This window comes from Ornithorhynchus anatinus, chromosome 16, assembly GCF_004115215.2.
Source record: "Ornithorhynchus anatinus isolate Pmale09 chromosome 16, mOrnAna1.pri.v4, whole genome shotgun sequence".
In the NCBI taxonomy this organism is placed as follows: Eukaryota; Metazoa; Chordata; class Mammalia; order Monotremata; family Ornithorhynchidae; genus Ornithorhynchus; species Ornithorhynchus anatinus.
Window position 1 is genome coordinate 11,171,135 of NC_041743.1, and position 19,149 is coordinate 11,190,283.

Consider the following 19,149-nt stretch of genomic DNA (forward strand, 5'->3'; position numbering starts at 1 on the left):
GGACAATATAGCTATCATCACATCACATCTTCTCCAGGGGGTCTTCCCAGACTAAGGCCTCATTTCCTCTACTTCCTCTCCCTTCTGTGTCAGTTGGATCTGTAAACCTTTAAGCACTTGATATTCACACCACGCTCAGCCCCAGCACTTGTCTATACATCCATAATTTAGTTTAAATTATTCCCTGATGGGCAGGGAACATGCCTACCAACTCTACTGTATTGTACTCTTCCAAATGATTAGTCAGTTGCTCTGCATACAGTAAGCATTCAATAAATACCCATTGATTTACAGATGAGGAAACCGAGGCATGTGAAAGTATGAAAGCTCATGCTTTTGGACATTTAGGCCAATGTTCTACTCACTATACTGTTTCTTGTTCCTTAGGAGTAGATGCCTATAATGATTGCACTGCACTCATTCCAATGTATTTCAGTAATGAGGATAAGGCCAGCATGGAGCAAGGAAATTGAACCAAAAAGATGAGGTCCATTAGTGAGGGAATGTTGTAGTGCTGTGGCCTAGACCAACGCTGTTCTGTAGAGAGAAGGCTTCAATCTCTAGGGTCATTAACACTCTTCCCTCAGAAGCACTAAAGTTCTCTGAAACACACAGAAATTCATCAGTTTGAGGTCTGTGAGTGCATTTGAGTGTATCTACTTAATATGTAAATCATATTAGTGCTTCCTTGAAGCTTTACACTTTTGTATTTTTCTCTTTCTTGTGTTCTATCGCCCATTTCCAGTCATTGGCCTAGGTTCTCTCTACCTCCAAGGAAGGAAAGGCCTTCTAGCCAAAGGGATTTGGACCTTCAGAAGCCATTACTGGACCGTAGTTGGGAAGGCATTATGTGGGAGGAGAGGGGAGGAAAGGTTTAGTGCTAGGACTCAGAGCAATTTGGTGAGACAGCCCAGGCTCCAGAATGGAAGTCCAAGAGTAGTAGCAAATGAACAGGCTTATCCTCTGCTTCCCTTCTCTCTGCTAATCCCTGGTGTTGAGGGTCTATTCATCCTTTCAATTGCATTCACTGAGCGCTTACTGTGTGCAGAGCACTGTAGCAAGTGCTTGGAAAGTACAGTACAGCAATAAAGAGAAACAATCTCTTCCATCTCTGACTCATTGCACAAGCCCCTCCCCTTTCGTTCTTTAAAGTCTTCCTGAAATCTCCTCCTCCTCCTCCAGGAGGCCTTCCCAATTAATGAATCCCTGTCTTCCCAGGTCATGTCAATTCCACCAACTCCCTTTAGAACTTCCTTAAACATCCATCTATGCATTTATTTCTAAAATTATAATGTCATCTGAGAGGGGGTACTATTTCTAGCATTCTTTCTGTATGCTGAATAAACACTGATGAAAGAATGAAATGAATGAATGTTTCACTCCTCTTCACCTCCATCTCTGATTCTGATAGCCAAGTTGAATGTAGCTGGTTTCAGGAACCCAAAAATCTCTTCCCTGGGCAGTCTCCACAGGGTCCTTGGTCACAGGGATGGTTTGAGCCTCTCCCAGGTCTGTATTTAGTCATTTTTACCTGATGTGCTTCCCCTAGATGGAAGTTCCAACTATCAAATCTGTCTCAGACAAGTTAGAGTTTCAAATCTTAGTTCATCTCACCAAATGACACCTTGACTGCACCCTCTCCCCTCCATTTGTGACCCATTCAATGCAAATCCACTCTTTGCCCCTCTTTATTTACATTGGATACAATAGCAGTTTACATTATTTCCCTGACTCTGTAATTTTTAGTTCCCATCTGACTGACAATGCATTGGACTGTTTGAGTAAAGCTTTATAATCTGAAAAGTGGAGAGAGCAGAGAGGAGTTATGTAATGGTGTTTATGCTGCTGTATTGGTTACCTTGTATAATGATCACTTAGAATCCAGATATCTAAATCCATTTTAAATTCAGCAGCAGTGTATCCTCTTTCAGAGACTGTACTTTCTTTGTTTGCAGCAAGTAACCAGTGATTATTAACTTAACAATTAAGTTAAATAGCATTACTGAAAAGAGAAATGTTGTAACTTCTTTTTAATCAGTAAGAAAGTGTATTTTTTGAGAATCCAAACCTACTATTACTCCTGGAACATAGTTATTACACCTTTCGGACAAGAGCTGTTGATGTTTTGTTTGGTTTAGATGGTTATCATTTCTGACAGTACCACGACCTCTATCTTGTTAATAATATGAGCCTATATATTTGCCCCTATGTAATTTTTGTAAGTCTGAATAGGGGTCTAGTCTCCCTGTGACCTTGGTTGGCTCTTGACAATGTCAGTAGGCATTGTATGTGTCTCCTCAGGGCAATATTCAGAATTGGGAATTCATTCTTTTCAGATGAGGCAGCAGTAAGCAGGAAGAAGAGACCTAGTTCAGGACTTGGAAAAAGTGAGTCCTTCTTAGTTCTTTCACTGACTTTCCAAGTGAGGCAGCTTCCCTCACATGCCCTCTAGATATGTTGTGGGCAGGGAACATATCTATCAACTTACCCAAGTGCTTAGTACAGTGTCCTGCACACAGTAAGTGTTCAGCAAATACCATTGCTTGCTTAATTGATTCTCTTTGCCTCAGTGAGTTTATGGGTTTAACAAGACTGGTGGAATTTAAAGCTAGATAGGATTAGTTTGATAAGTGTGATTGATTGGAGTGTGAATGACTCCATTCACACCAGGATCCATCAAAAGGAAACCTCTGAACAACAGGTCTTGTTCTAAAGGGAGTTACTTGAGGATCATTTGAAACTATATGTGCCTTATTTTAGAATTTTATGGCCTCTACCTGGTTGTTCAGGGGATCCAGTGGCTGACTTTCAAGTGACTGGTAAATTGGACTTGGGAAATTTGATAGCTTTTATCGAGTCCAGGATGCTAGGGTGGCTTCAGCTATTTCTGATTGGTAACATTAAGGGAAAGCCTCCTTGCTGACATTTTGTGTTGCTGCAGGGCAGTGGCAAGGGAGGCACTTTTCACAGATGACCACTTGTGACTGGCCAAACTATTGTGAGCTGAGGTTGTGGTTCCACCATAGCCTTATACCACTCAGGTGGGAGTTGTTGGTGGGGAACCTGGGGTTGGGTGGGGAGAGGGGGGAAATGCTGGAGATCAGGCCATTAAGTGGGACACTCTGGTGTTCATTTTCTTCTTCAATTGCTGTGCCAGGATATCAAAACCCTTCCACCAACTGTATTCACTCTTCCCATCTTCTTCCCCATAGCTCTTATCTCACTGAAGAGACATCTGAAAATTCACATCAGGGTATGGATTTCCTGGCTTCTGTGTAGTTCTGGCTTATTGTTGCTACTAATATTAATTAGATAAATAGCTTTGGAAGAGGCTCAAATTTGTCAGACCCACGGCTGTAATATGACGAGAGGGTAACCCCTTCTCCCTTCACACAGAAGTCTGAAAAAGAAGTCTGATCCTGCTTCAAGCCCATTTCTAGGCATCCTCCCATCACCTCATGTTGTGTTCACTCTGTTTATTTTAACAGTAAGAACTTCCTTCTGAAAATTCAAAGACTTCTAGCAACAACCATTATGGTCGGTGCTTGAAAACTGCTTGGGGAGAGAGACAAAGCTAGAGGTTCAAGTGAAAGTCCAATTTATGTACTGCGTCTTTTATGTAGATTGCTTTGGAAATGGTTTAGCAATTCCAGCTCCACATGAAGCTTCTTGCAATACATTTGAGCGGAGATATCATGTAGCTGGTGGATTCATTTGTGGATTCACTTCCGCTGTGACTCACACTCAGCTGAGTAGGAAGTCAAAACAAGGACATATTCCCACTCTGTGTTTTCAAAGCAAGCAACTGGTGAAATTGCATTGAATCTGGCAGAATGCTTTTAGCCCATGCTCCCAGGCCTGTTCTGTAACAATTGTAGTATTTAAGTGCTTACTATGTGCCAGACACTGTACTAAATGCTGCGGTGGGTGTAAGCCAATCAGGTTGGACACATCCATTAGGCCACCCTGCTTCTCATTCAGGAAGCAGTGATTGCTTGGAGACTTGCAGAAAACATTTCCTTGAAATGGACTCCATGCTGCCCTTGGGCCTTAACAATGTTACCTTGGAATTACACAAGAAGGAGGGTAGCCTTGTGGATAGACCGTGGGCCTAGAAGTCAGGAGGGCCTGAGTTCCAATCCCTGATCTTTTGTGCCCTATAACCGTGGGCAAGTCACTTAACTTCTCTGTGCCTCAGTTACCTCATCCGTGAAATGGGAATTAGGTAACTTCTGGTGAAAGGGAGTTCAGGAAAATCATTGTGTTAAATGTTTTTGTTTAAAACCTGGGGCTTTAGAGGACAAAGTTTTTTGACATTGTCAGCATGAAGGCAAAGTTGTAATATTATCAAGTTTTGTAGCAAAGGAGTAGTCTATAGAACCATATACTCCAAGGCAGGCAGAGTCCCTCCGAGGTGGGGTTTGAGAAGAATCTGCCCTTTGAGAATCTCTACTTGCTCCACCTAGAAGAGTATTTTGCCTCAGTATGCATTTCCCTTATGCTCCCTCACATGCAAAGCACAGAGAACAGCCAAACAATGCAAACTGGGACTCAAATGTTTCAGCTCCTCACAAGAAGCACAGAGTTCTTACAAGCTAGCTGGATTCTTTTGATTAGATTTGTACCTACATGGAGAATGTTCAGATCTTAGACAGTGGGGTAAGAGAGAGAAAGAACAAAAGAAAGCAGTTCCTTTATTGAATTCTGAAATCCCATTAGAATACTGTTCCATGGCACCTTGATAAGTTGGCTAAGATGTGAATACTTAATAATTATGATAGCAATAATTTGGGGAAGAAATAGATATGTCCTTAACCATTCTTTAGCTCCTTCTAATTGTAAATAATTTGTGTCTGATACATCCTTGCTCTCACAGAGTGTTCACCATACAGTAGGGACTCAGTCCTCCTGTGCTGTTTAGAGAAGCAGCGTGGCATAGTGAAAAGAGCATGGACCTGGATTCTAATTCTGCCTCCACTGCTTGTTTGCTGCATGACCTTGGGCAAGTCACTTAACTTCTCTGTGCCTTAGTTCCCTCATCTTCACAATGGGGAGTCAATACCTGTTCTCCCTTCTGTTTAGACTGTGAGCCTCATGTGGGACCTGATGACCTTATAATCTACCCCAGTGCTTAGTTCAGCATTTGGCTCATAGTAAGCCCTTGACAAATACTATTATAATTATCAATAAGAAGACTGATAATAATAGAAAATAGTGTTTATTGAAATAGAATCAGGTTAGATGAGAATAAATAATCAAGTTTTTCTCCTAGGAAGAAATTAAATATTTGTTTCTTTTTATTTAGAAAGGGAGATGAGCTTGTAAATCTTAAGATACAAATAAGTATAAAGTCAGGGTTGCTTTGTTGGTGGCATTTATTGCAACTTGAGAGTGCTTCTGTAAGGTTTCATAAGTCTTCCCGTTTTGAAGGGCTCAGAAGCTCAGAAAACATAGCACTACCTAATAGAGGCTGACCAGGCTGAGAAATCCAGTGATGAGATTCCTAGATTTGAGGAAGCAGAGGCATCTTTTAGGTGTATTATGCAGAGCATAAAGTCCATGAGCATGTTGGGTTCCAGACAAGTGCCCATCTAGAGAAAGTGGGAAGAGAGAAGATGTGGATTTAGAGGATTCTTAGATACTAAAGTTAAACAGTAGTATTTGAGTGCCTACTGTATGCAATCAATCATTTATGAGTGCTTAATATGCACAGAGCACTGTACTAAGCTGTTGGAAGAGTACAAAGCAATAGAGGTGGTAGACCTGTTTCAGGCCCACAAAGAGCTTATAGTCTCGAGGGTGTTGGGAGAGCATGCTTCCTGCCCACAAAGGGCTTCTGGTCTAGAGGGTGTTGGAGAGCACTTAGGAGAGTACAGTGGAATTAGCATGCATTCATCCTGGCTCTGGAGAAGTTTATAGTCTAGCAGATGTGTATAATGTCTCCTAGTGATAATGGCAATTATGATACTGACCACAGGGCTCTGAATTAAGGCAAATCTAAAATAGTTGTAATGGTGTCTATTGAACAGTCACTGGGTGCAACACACTGCACTAAAGTCTAACAGAAACGTGAGAAACACATTTCCTGCACACAAGGCATTTGGATGTTTAACACAGTAAGTTTCCAGATCCCAGGAAGGCTACTTAATCACCTTTTTCCACATCAGCAGGTTGTAATTCTAAGCAATAAGAAGGGTATTACCCTTGATTTTACCCTTGATCCCCCATCTCCTCAACCTCTCTTTTCAAGCTGTTAGTTTTTTCTCACATATTTGCACCACTGATGCCACCCTTTCCTGGTAGGTCATTAGCATTTAAATTTAGTTTTTAAAATTCTGATAGGAATGTTCCATGTTTCATGACGGACAGTGTGTATGGTGGGTGGGAAATCAGCTCCATTGTTGTATGACTGCCGATGGGCAGTGCACACAGAAAGATGGTTGACCCTTGAGAAGGACTTCATGATGGAAAACCTGGGATCTTCAGGACATTGTGGTGGAGGGAGAAGTTGGGATTTGTATGTCAGGAGCCAGAGAGGGAATGAGGTGATACAAGGGAAAACATTTTTACCTACGAGTCCTTTGGATCTTGGTTTAATCAGGAAAGTGGAAACGAGAGCTTGGTTTAAAGAAAAGCAGCTGATTCATTCTCAGTAAGATCCATGTGCCAAAGTTCTATGTTCAGGGGCTTGCAGATTATGTAAAATTCCATAAAGTATCAGAGGAAATTTGCTGTTATCAGATGGGACTCAGCAGGTGGCACCTGGCCCCCAGGGTGAGACAAGAGCAGACATTTAAATGTGACAAAACATCAGGCCCTTGGTTATTATAGAGCCTGGGCCACTTTCCCTAGGGCCAAGGGGTTTTAGTTCTAGAAATCTGGGTAAATTCCAACTCACCACATTGTGGGGTACTCTTGAGGGTCTGGGTCACTTTTAGGTCCTGCTCTGGGGCCTAAGCGGATTTACTTACTCATCTGCTCTTTTCCTTTGCTCTGGACAAAGTGTCTCATGAGCAAAGGCCAGTCTATAGCCCTGGGTATCAAACAGCCAAGGGTTGTGGATAGACAAAACATATAGCCATGAACTGAGCTCATGGTTGAGGTGAGTCGGACACATATGGATTCAGACCTCATTATGAGCCTTCCTGTTCTTTACCTTCCTACATATTGCACAAGCGACACTCTTTTTGGATAGAAAGAGTGTTTAACATATTTGTGTAACATTCTTAGGGACATATTTTTCCCCAAGTTGGGAGAGAGGCAAGAAGCACATTTGTAAGTGCACACTTAGGTAACTAGATCTGGGCTCTCTTTCAGGTCTATTAAAGCCTTGGGTTTGAGTGTAGGCTTGTCCAGAGTACTGAGCCTCGCATACCAGTCTGTCACTGCCAATCTGCCTTAATGAAAAAGTTGACAGCGTTTCTGAGGGTTAGGTTTTGCCTCCAAGTGTTTTGGGGGGCAAGGATGCCCATGTACACCCCCTGCCCACCTTGCTGCCTGGAAGTATTGAATATGGCAGCATAGCCTGGAGTAGAAGCAATAGGATAACAGGATAACAGCAATAGGATAATTGGTCACCCTGCTGAGTTGTTTTTTTTTAATAATGGTATTTAAGCACTTATAATGTGCCAGGCACTACACTAAGCACTGAGGTAGATACAAGCTAATCAGATTGGACACAGTCCATGTTCCACATGGGGCCTAAGTGGGTAGGAGGTGGGACAGGTCCTGGGAGTGCCAGTACCACCTGGCTCTTCCAAATCATTTTTTGACTTTTTACTATCTCTGGTCTCTTAATAATAATAAGTAATTATGGTACTTGTTAAGTGCTTACTATGTGCTGAGCACTGTTTTAAGCACTGGGGTAGATTCAGGTTAATCAGGTTGGGCACAGTCCCTATCCTGCCTGGGCTCACAGTCTTAATCTCCATTTTACAGATGAGGTAATTGAGCCCAAGAGAAGTTAAGTGACTAGCCCAGGGTCACAAATTGGAGATGTGGTGGAGCTAGGATTAGAACCCAGGTCTTTCTGACTGCCAAGCCCGTGCCTCAGGAGAGCCTGACAGTAACCCTGAGATTTTCCACCCTCTTCTCTCTACCCTTTCCTCCTCTTCCCCTCTTTCCCCTCCCCGACCACTACTCCCTTCTACAGGAATGGCACAGCCCCAGCCTGGCAGCACTCCTCACTATTTGTTCATTCATTCAGTTGCATTTGAGTGCTTAATGTGGGCAGAGCACCGTGCTAAACACTTGGGAGAATACAGTATAACAGTAGACAGACACAATAAGCTAGGGGGTAGGGCTGCGTAAACAGCAGGGAAAGGCAGAGGGAGGAAGGGAAGTCAGCCCACTTGGACTTGGTAGGCCTCATCGGGTTGATCCTCTGTTTTGAAAAATCCCCTCTGACACCTTAAGGACTAAGAAAATGTTTATATGGGTCTCCTTTAAAAGTCCCTTTTGATTTCACAACTTCCCCCTACCAAAACACTGAAAGGAATGTGAGTGAACATAAAGTCTTCAAATCCTTGAGAAATAGAAATGATGATAGACTCCATCATCGATGAAGGAAACCCCATCACAAAGTCTTCATGACCTGAAAACCCATGTGAAGGAGTTGATTATCGGGCTAGTGGAATGCTCAGCACCACTATAACATTACGCCCTCGAGTCTCTACCAGTTATGTTCCTGTTGGGTATAGGAATCCACAGACAGTGCTTGGAAGCATAGCCCATGAACTTCCTATCTGCCTTTCTGAGAGCAACAGGGTTTTAATGGGAGAAAAGCAAAGATAGTATGAAAAAGCAGGAATGAAAACCCTTTGGGCTTTAGTATCATAATCCTGTCAGTACAGTGATGGTCTCTGATTAAATCCAGATTGAGCCATTTCCTGTTAGCATGCTAACCCATGGGGCAAGAGCAGCCCACAAGGTCTTACTCTGTAAGTCTGTGTTATTAAACACTTGTCTGCCAAGGGATTTTTTTTCTTCCTCTTAAACTTCAAGGCAGAGTTGTTGAAATAGAAACAGTCCCTACAAGTCTCCTAAAAATTGGTTTGTGGAATTTTATATTTCAGTAACTAAATTAATTTTTTTTCATATTTTAATAAAAATTCTTGTTCATCAGAATTAAAGTTAATTGTGGGAGTTGATGGGTGGGCCGGGTAGGCCAATACATTTTCTCTTTACTGTGCTTCATGACAACAACATTTTCAACAACAAGCTTTTCAGCCTGCAGCTCTTAAAAAAAACAAATTGTGAATGCTGGGAGGTGCCTAACTATTCAATCCCCAGATCCTGTTCTTTTACCCCTTCATGAAAATTAGAGGGTTAACAGACCAGACAAAACCGAAGCAAGTAGAACTCTTTCAGATGCTATGGCAGCCACGCTCACTTCACCAGTCTTTGTAAAAAAAAAAAAACAAACCAAAAACAACCCCCGAGGTACTGTAGTGATTCTTATCATACTGCTATTTGTCTTTGTATTTGTCAATTATTCTAATTTTCTTTGTGTTTATAAGGCCTTTTATCTAAACTCTTGCTGGAATTGGACTTACAAAGGAATAGTTTTTATTTTCGGGAAAGAGGAGGAGAAAGAAAGGAAGTGGCTGGATTAATGAGTAAAATTGTTCCACTCTTCAGGGAGAAACTTCATCTTCTGCCAAGTCCACTTTCTGGCAAAGAAATGATCCAGTTTGTCTTGCTTATTGACAAGCAGTTTTTTTCATCTGTTTGAGACTTTAGAACACCCTAATTCTCTGAGTAAAATTTCTCTTTTTAAATAGTTGTTAAACCCAAGGAAGGAGGATAAGATTTGGAAGCTGAATAAAATTGTTTAAGTAAATCAACCAGGCAACATCCAAGAATAAAATGATTCGGGGTGGGCACCCAAAAGTCTTTGCAGGAAAAGTTAGCAATTCCAGCTGGCTCTGTTTTAGATTTTGTGTTTGCTGACCCTTAAAGTTGATGTCCCTATATTCAGCTATGCCAGCTTAGCACTGTATTTTCCACTCTGTATTGACTAGGTAGTTGGAAATGACAAAGTGGAAAATATATAAGAAAATGGTTTGGAAATGAAAGTTTGAGAACCAAATTGAGATGTGTAGTTTTGGATATTAAAGAAAAAGAATGCCCATTTTCAAAATACAAGTCCTCTTCAAAGTTTTAAAGACATGGATGAGTTAAGATTTTAAAACACTGCTGAATTATTGAGTATTTTTCAGTTTGTCATTCTGTGAAGTATCATGCCCAATTAAGAGTATTCTATATTGCTGTGTTCGATTTGTGAATTCCCAGTGTTTTAACAAGATATGAATTGGGATTTTTGTAAGAGTTGGGGCTTATTGAGCCCATTTTAAGTTTTCTAAACAGAATCACCTAGGGGTTAACTCTAGCTTCTCTCTGTCATTGCAGCGTCAGGAAAATCCCATAAGCCATGAAAAATTTCCAGTATTTTGCTCTAACCACGAGACCACACTATTTAATAAACTGAATGTATTTTTGAAAGTGATTTCAGCAAACAGCTTACTCCTGTTTACAGGCTCTCCTCCTGGGGGCCAGGGCTATTTAATCTCCGCATTTTGACAAGGTGGTGGCAAGTCCTTTCAAAGTGGAATGGCTCCCACTTTGAAGGAATTTAAAAGCAGTTTTTCAATCTTAATTTTCTCACAGCCATTTAACTTCTAACTAGCCAAATGGACTCAAAGCACAGCATGACCTTTTAACTTGGCTAGTTTTCCTTATTACAGATTCAACCCCTGCTTTTTAACTGCTAGTTTGCATGATCAGTTTATCAGGGCTAAGCATTTCTCCCCCTCCCCAATTCATTCCCTAAAACTCAGTCAGTTAATCAATGATATGTTTTGAACTCTTACTTTGTGCAGGGCACTGTACTAAGCACTTGGGCCAGTGACTACAATTCAATTATATTCATTGAGTGCTTACTATGTGCAGAGCACTGTACTAAATGCTTGGGAGAGCACAATACAGCAGAATTAGACTCATTCCCTGCCCACAGTGAGTTTACAGTTGAAAAAAAGGACCTGTTTCCCTTTGATCATAGAAGTCTGAGGGTCAGGAGAGGGTTTCTGGGGTGAAGATTACAGACCTCATTCCTTCTTCACTAATAGTAAAGTTCCCATTTTGGCAAACCGCCAACTTTGATTGGGCTGAGAGTGTGATGTCACCTTCCTAGGTGGAAAACCAAATGTGGCTTCATCCCCAAATTCCCTTATTGTACGTGTTATGCTTTGGCTACCAGAAGGAGACCACAGGAACCATTTCTTTAGGTCAGAAGTTGGCAATTTTGGAGTGCAGATGAGGCAAACAAAACCTCTGAAAAGTTGGTGCAAAAAAAGCCAATCGTGTGATTTGAACAAATAAATGCAATTGATTTCATTGTGGAGGTGTGATTATGAAATAAAAATTTAAAGGTAATATTGTTTTCTACTGTGACAGGAGAGAGATTTGTTTTTTTGTTTTTTTTAAAGACATTCAGCTAGAGAAGTCATTTTAGGAGCAGCATCCCTTCCTCTTTTCCAGCCCCTGTGAGGACCAAGAGTAGTGCATGCAGCACCCAGCTCTGGCACTTTTCTGCTTAGCATTGCAGCCCATCTGCTCCTGCTGTCAGTGCTTACTATGTGCTATGTCCTGAAGTAGATAAAAGGTCATGCACGTGGACACAGTATAAAAGGTCATGCACGTGGACACAGTCTCTGTCTCACAAGGGACTCACAATCTATCTTATCCCCATTTTACAGATGAGGACTCTGAGGCCAAAACAGGTTAAGTGACTTGCTCAAGGTCACACAGTAGGCCTTTGGCACAGCTAGGGTTTGAACCTGGGTCTCCTGGCTCCCAGTCCCCTGCTCTTTCTACTAGGCCACACCACCTGTGCAAAGATGGCACTCAGCCCTACCACTTTCCTGTTCAGCTGCTGCTATCAGTGTACACAGTGCCTAGCGTGAGGGTTGCTGTCTTGTGTCTTTTGGTGCCATGAGCAAGCAGCATTGGGCACCAAAGCTGGTCAGTCAGAGAAGGCAAGGAAAGGGATTGATCATCCTCATGGGCCAGGGGAGAGCCATTTCAGTTTGTCCTGTCATCCAGCCAGGATGAAGGGAACTCCATTAGCCCTTAGGCTGGATGGGGCCGCAATTGGTCAGCAGTGGGCAGGAATGGAGCCATCATCTTGGCTACACCTTGGCCCCATTCCTGTTCAAATGGATGGGGCAGGCCAGCTGCTTTCTGCCCTCAAAACTGAATTAAATTCACACCTCCCTTGAAAGACCTTCCTTGACTAAGCCCTCATTTCCCCTATTCCCTCTTCCTTCTGTGTAGCCTGTGTACCTTCTGTACCCTTAGCCCTTGATACTAACCTCACCCCCAGCTACATGGCACCTATGGATGTATCTGTAATTTATTTTAATATATCTCTCTCCCCATCTGGACTGTAAACTCCCTTTGGGCAAAGAATGTGTCTACCAACTCTACTCTCCCAAGTGCTCTGCACCTAGTAAGCCCTCAGTAAATGCCATTGATTGATCCAGCAAAAATATTTCTCTAGAAATTGTAGACGTTTTCTTTCCTTGGACATGAATTTGAACTTGGTACTAACCAGGCTTTTAGAAATCTTTGTGGGTGACTCTGAGAAGGGAAGAGAGGAAAGGGAAGGGGATTGGATGATTCCAGAATAATAGTGCTACCTCTGGAAAGGGAAAGAGAAAGGGAGGTGGAGGTTCTTTTTCTGAAATACTCAATAGGAAGTTTGCAGAGCATCTTGGAAAACAGTGTGGTAGGATTAACGTGATTTCTGGTGGTTTTCAGTAATTTTCAGCTTGACTCTGGCAATTATTTATTTTGTCCTTCTTCCTACATTCATTTCATAGGTTGAAGGAGATCAGTTGCCTCCAGGACATACCATCAGTCAGTATGAGACCTGTAAGATCAGAACTATAAAAGCTGGCACCTTAGAGAAGCTTGTGGAGAACCTATTGACAGCGTTTGGGGACAATGACTTTACCTACATCAGCATCTTCCTGTCAACATACAGAGGCTTTGCCTCCCCTAAAGAGGTGTTGGAACTGCTCCTAGACAGGTAAGGTTCTTGGCTTACTGGAGCTGGCATGCAAAGCTTATGGGTCCGTTACTGAGCAGGAGGCCACTGCCCTCAATAAGTGGTGATGTGTACCCAAAAGGTTTGACATAGACTTCAGGTACAAGAAAGGTTTTTGAAGCATTGAAGAATTCTAGAAACACCTTGCCTTATCACTAGGAAAAGAAGATAGAAACTAGAAAACATTAATGAAGAGCAGGCCAAGGACAAACCTAATGGTTAAAGTTCATGGACTCTGTCTGGGTCTAACACTCATTAGCTAGCCACATTCTTGCAAATCAGATACTTTAATGGTAATTAAACCAAGGAGGATTCCAAAGTATTAGGTTGATGATATTAAATAATGGGTTGTTTCAGGCTTTAAGCTCCTCATGGGCAGGGAATGTGACTGCCAACTCTGGCTGGTTCGTCGCTGGCTGATTAGAAATGGTGTTCCAACCATTGGAAATTTTCTCTAACTCTGTAGTGATAGAAAACAGCTCAGTTTCGATGGGGATCCATCAGTCCGATGAATTGTCACCTTGAGTTTGCTGAGATTTGTTGCTGATTGAGTTTGACAGATTTTTGCTATTTTCATTAAGAGTTTGTGGGGAGAAACTCCACCAGAAATCACATCTCTTCATTGAAGGAACCAGTTATAGGTTAACTCTCTGCCTTTTATATAATAAAGATGTGGAGGCTGAACATTTGCTGAGCCTCCACAAATGAATATGTGTGCACATCATGGGAAGGGTTACTTTTTGGCCCAACAGTTAAAGTGGGCATGTCAAGTACTGCTTCTCGCTAGTCTGATGTGCAGATTATTTCTGTTGATTAGTTTTCGTCCTTTTGTTTCCTGTATTATTCCCTTCTCTCTGTTTGTATCTGATGTGGAGAGTGCAGAGATTTGCTTAGCATGCCAGTTTGCAGGGAGGGATGACTGTTTCCCATCAAAACAGGATTTGTAGAGGCCTTCACGGGTCTCGGAATGCCTCCCTAGTCAAGTTATGTGAGTGAGCCACTAAGTTCAGTGGACTTTTCCAAAATGGAGGTTTTTCTCATGGGACGTTGAGCTGTGGACACACTGAAGGAAGGATTTGGGCAGAGTATTTCTGAGGACATCTTTAGAATGCACCTAGAAGGGGTGGGACCTGGAACAACTATCAGCCATTATCAGTAATGCCTAAAGGTTTCTCCCCTCAAACCAAACTATTCTGGAGTTGCTTTTTTCATCCAGTTTAATTTTTCCATTTTTTAATTCCACACATCATAAAACAGGAACAGTAGACTGGGAGAAGACAGAAAAAAGGGAAGGGAAAGTGAGGTAAAAAAGATACAAGTTTATTTCTGACCTGATGGTGTCTTTCGAGTTGACAATAGGCCTAACTGCCTTTAGTCAATCAGGCAATGAATTGCATTTATTGAGTGCTTACTGTTTGCAGAGCACTGTACTTAGGAGAGCACAATATATTGTGCTCAATGTATGTATGTAAGCACAATGTATTGTGCTTAGGAGAGCACAATATAACAGAGTTGGTAGACACGTTCCATGCCTACAAGGAGCATGAAGTCTAGAGGGACTAATGTGCTTCTAATCTACTTTAGCCTAGTAAATTAATGTATGTGAGTTCCTCCTCCCTGTCCATAGTTGGTAAGATGCACACACATACGTTTGGTTAATCTGACTCAGCCATGCATCTTACATATTTATTAATCATTTTTTCCAAGTTGAAGAAGTGGTTATCTCATGGTACTCAATGAGAGGTGACTTTCAAAGTCATAAACAATGTGTGTGAAAATGAAAACTGCATTTTAAAGTTTAACTGGAAAGGATCTTTTCTTCTTCAGGGGTTAGAGTTTTAAAATGTGGGGAATCTGTGTTTCTCTCGTAGCACTTAATGAAATCTCACACCAAATTAGGTCAGAGCACTACATTCTAAAGGCTTGCAAGTGATGTAATGAAACTGTGCAAAGAAAATACAGAATCCCATCCCAGGCTCTGGCAAGACAACTCTAGTTTCTTTATAGTTTTTCTATATCTGTGTTCATACATGCATTTATTTGTCATTTGGATTTAACTCCTTCCATAGATTTTTGCTTCAGGAGCAAACATCCTGCCAAAAGCAGCCGGCATTAGTCTGCAGATCAGAACATGCTGGTATCTTCCCAGCACTGTTTCCCACCCACACCCTCTGTCCCGTGGGCAGAGTTTAATCGGTTGTTGAAATTGGACCCCATAATCCTTCATGGATTCTGAGAAACATTGGGATATTAAAATAGGTGGTTGAGAGTTTTTTAATGCACTTATTTTCAGCTTTATAATTAAGGTTGTGCAAACGTGCCTTATCTTGAAAGCAATCATTTCTCATGCTGTTATTTTGGACAGAAAATGTTGCTTGTCTTTCCCCAAGTATTCATCTTTTCCACCAGAAAAACTATTTTCCTTGGGTACAATGAGCAACAGGAAGTTACTTGTTCTGAGCAGGGAACATGTCTACTACCTCTGTTTCATTGTACTCTCCCAAGTGCTTAGAACAGTGTTTTGCACACAGTAAGTACTCCCATAAATGCCATTCATTGATTGATTTATTTCAGTCTATGCTAACCCCTCAGTTCTAGGTGAATGGAAGGCAGACACCACAATTTTCCTCTGTTTCTCATTTTCCAGTTTAAAGCAAACACATGAACTGATTGGACAAAAAACTCTGGTATTTCTCATAAATGACCCATTATGGGTTCCTCTTTAAACATGGATCTTGGGTTTGACTCCTGTGTCCCTGACTTTTTTTTCCAGTTTCATCCATCTGCTAAACTGATCAGGGTTATCTAGTTAATGTGCTGTAATGTGGAACTCTCCCTGTTAGCCCAGCAGTTGGTATTTACTGTGACCTTTTATATCATGTCTTGGTAAATTACAGTGAGCCTTAGCCTTCTATTCTTTGCACAGGGGTTGGAGGTGAAGGGAACCTTACAGGCTAAGAAATAACACGAGGTCATTATGGGTGTGGGTCTGTTGTTCATTCAGTCGTATTTATTGAGCGCTTACTCTGTGCAGAGTGCTTGTTCAGAGCTTTAGTTCTATTTGTTCATTCCCCTTCACCTGAAACAAGCCTTTGCATGTCTCCCATTTTCGATACCTTTCTGCAGAAGAGCTTCTAGTGGTTCAATACAGTGCTCTGCCCACAGTAAGCGCTCCATAAATGCCATTGATCGATTGATTATTGAATCAATCATAGAACAGAGGTCTTTCTTGGGGCAAAGGAAATGTCCGGAAAGGTTACAGGTTTTATTTATATTTAAATGTCCTGACAGTCTACTATTGGGCAATTTTCAAATTAAAATGTCAGTATGGTTGCTGTTAAGGCTGCCATTTCTCAATTTATTTTATTTTTTTTAAATTCCTTCTTCCTGCCTCTGGCCTTGGCCTATATCACCTACCCTGGAAATGTACACTAGAGTACGGGTGAGAGAGTCAAGGACAGAGTCCCCAAGTCTGCATGTGGGGGCGGGGGGGAAGGGGACTGTACTATCTCTTAGATTGGATTGTCTTCTAAGAATTGGTGGCCATTAGGGCAAAGGAGGGAAACTCCCCCTGCCCATGCTGATGAACTGACTTTTGTCTGGTGAGCCAGGTGGGAAGGAATTAGAGGCACTCCTACTGCCTAATTATAAGAATAATAAACATTGTGGTATTTGTATAGGGCTTATTGTGCACCAAGCACTGTACTAAGCGCTGGGTTGGATACAAGATAATCAGCTCTGATCCAGTCCCACAACCCCTCCCTTTCCTGGCATTTTTCCTGCACACTGCTACAAAGCCTCATCATCCAAACATTGGGATAGGGGGATTGGTCCTCAGTGTGGGCCGACCTCGGGCATAAAGCCAGCCTTTCTGAGGTAATGGAGAAGCAGCATGGCCTAATGGGTAGAGCATGAGCCCGGGAGTCAAAAGGACTTGGGTTCTAATCCCAGTTCCGCCCCTTGTCTGCTGTGTGACCTTGGGCAAGTCACATCACTTCTCTGTAAAATGGAGATTAAGACAGTGAGTCCCATGTAAGATATGGACTGTGTTCAACTTGATCAGCTTATATCTTCCCCAGTACTTAGTACAGTGCTCGGCACTTGGTAAGTGCTTAACAAATACCATTAAAAAAAATGGAGGAAAATGACGCTTCCACCACGAGCAATCCTCTCCACCTCCTCTGAGCATGCTGTCCCCTGTCTGGGCAGTAGTGAGCTGAAAGAGAAAGACCACGTGGGTTCCGGGAATGCAGACGTGGGAAGGAGGGTGTGCAAGACCCTGCCATGTGTGAAATAAATTATTCCTTCCCTTTTCAGAGTTTAAGGGACAGGGACTATTGACCTCTTGAACTTGGCATCTTCAATCTGTGTCATCAACAATTCCTGCCACTGGCTACTGAAAACACCCTGACCAGGGAACTCTGTTCTCTGGGGCTGTTAGCTCAGCACCTTTCATTTGGGTTGTGAAAGAGGAAGTAGTCTCTTGGTTTGTAGTTACTAAGCGTTTACTAAACACTTGCTCTTTCTTGGATATTGAGCAGAATGCTGGCTTCTGGCCCTATGGACCCATAAATGGAAAGAACAGTAAAACAAAGCCACAGATGGGTGACCCGGTGAAACCTGTTACTAGGGGGAGGACCAGGGCTTCCTGGTGTTCTCAAGCCCCCCACCCCCACCATCCTCTTCTGCTACCCTAGGCTATCTCTGAGAGGAACACATCACTCCCCACAGTTGCAGGTGATGAACCTGAGGATTCGACTAGAGCAACCAATAGAAGCAAGTTTTACCTGATCAGTAGTTTTGAAAGTAGCAGCCAGGTAGAAAGGGATTTTTGCTATGTGAGAAGCTAGATTCTAGAGGCTAGTTTCCTCTCTCTCCAGTTGGGGGAGAAAGAACCAGCCAACAGCAAGCTAAGGGACTACAAAGCTTGATGGGAATCAAAAGAATTTGTTTTTTGTCACCACAGGCAATGACTTCGCCTGTCAGAGTTTCTAAAAATAACACTTCCTTTTCCTTTGGGAGAGTTAGGGTATTTTACAGCAAGAGAAATGGTTTCCTGACATCCTGTCAATAGTTCTAGATAAGTTGCCACTGGCATTGTCCAGTCAGTGGGGATTGAAACATTCTCTTGAATCAAAGTGTGATTTTTTTTTTCCTGGTGGTTTTAAAGAGAGAGTATAAATAGTAAAATATCTAGATTCTTCCTTTTGGCTTTTTGGAAATGAGGATGTACCTCCTGGGTTCTGAAATGTGCTTAGTGAGCTATCAACCGCTTGTTTGTATCTTTAAAAAATCAGTAGTCAAAGCATGTGAATATTTTATGATGAAGGATTGAAGATGATAAAGATATTGCCAAATAACTTCCACAGTGCAAATTAAAATCAATTATATTTGTTAAGCACTGACTGCATAGAGCACTGTACTAAGCAGAGTGGCTAGTGGAAAGAGTACAGTTCTGGGAGTCAGAGGATATGGGTTCTGATCCTGGCTCTGCCACATGTCTGTTATGTGACTTTGGGCAACTCACTTAACTTCTCAATGCCTCAGTTACATAATCTTTAAAATGGGGATCAAAATTGTGAGCCCCATGTGGAGTAAGGACTGTGTCCAACCTTATATCTACCCCACTGCTTAGAACAGTGCTTGGCACATAGGAAGAGCTTAAATTCCACAATATTGTTTTTCACTTGGCAGAGTATGATATAGCAGAATTGGTAGGCACCTTCCTTGCCCACAAGGAGCAACAGTCTACAGGGGGAGACAGATATAAATGTAAATAAACTATGGGCATGTGTGTATATGCTGTGGGGTTGGGGTGGAGTGACTATCACAGACCCAAATGCATAACTGATGCAGAAGGGAAGGTGAATAGGTGAAATGAGGACTAAGGGAAGGCCGCTTGAAGGAGATATAATTTTAATAAGGGCTTTGAAAGTAAGGAGAGTGGTGGTCTGTCAGATTTGAAGGGGAAGGGAATCCTAGACCAGAGGGAGGACATGGGTAAGCTTCAGCAATAAAACAAATGAGATCAAGGTATAATG

General features: G+C 42.1%; 1 protein-coding gene across 5 annotated transcripts in view; it reads left to right on the top strand.

Moving 5' to 3' along the window:
* RGL1 (ral guanine nucleotide dissociation stimulator like 1) overlaps positions 1–19,149 on the top strand; it is a 164,802-nt gene that overhangs the window by 82,802 nt on the left and 62,851 nt on the right. For all 5 annotated transcript variants that reach the window (XR_003765116.2, XM_029080699.2, XM_029080701.2 and 2 more), the window contains one exon: positions 12,882–13,090. Coding sequence is in view for 4 of the 5 variants with exons in the window: in XM_029080699.2 (XP_028936532.1) it covers positions 12,882–13,090 (209 nt within the window). In the remaining variant the exon portion in view is untranslated. The remainder of the gene's footprint in view (positions 1–12,881; positions 13,091–19,149) is intronic.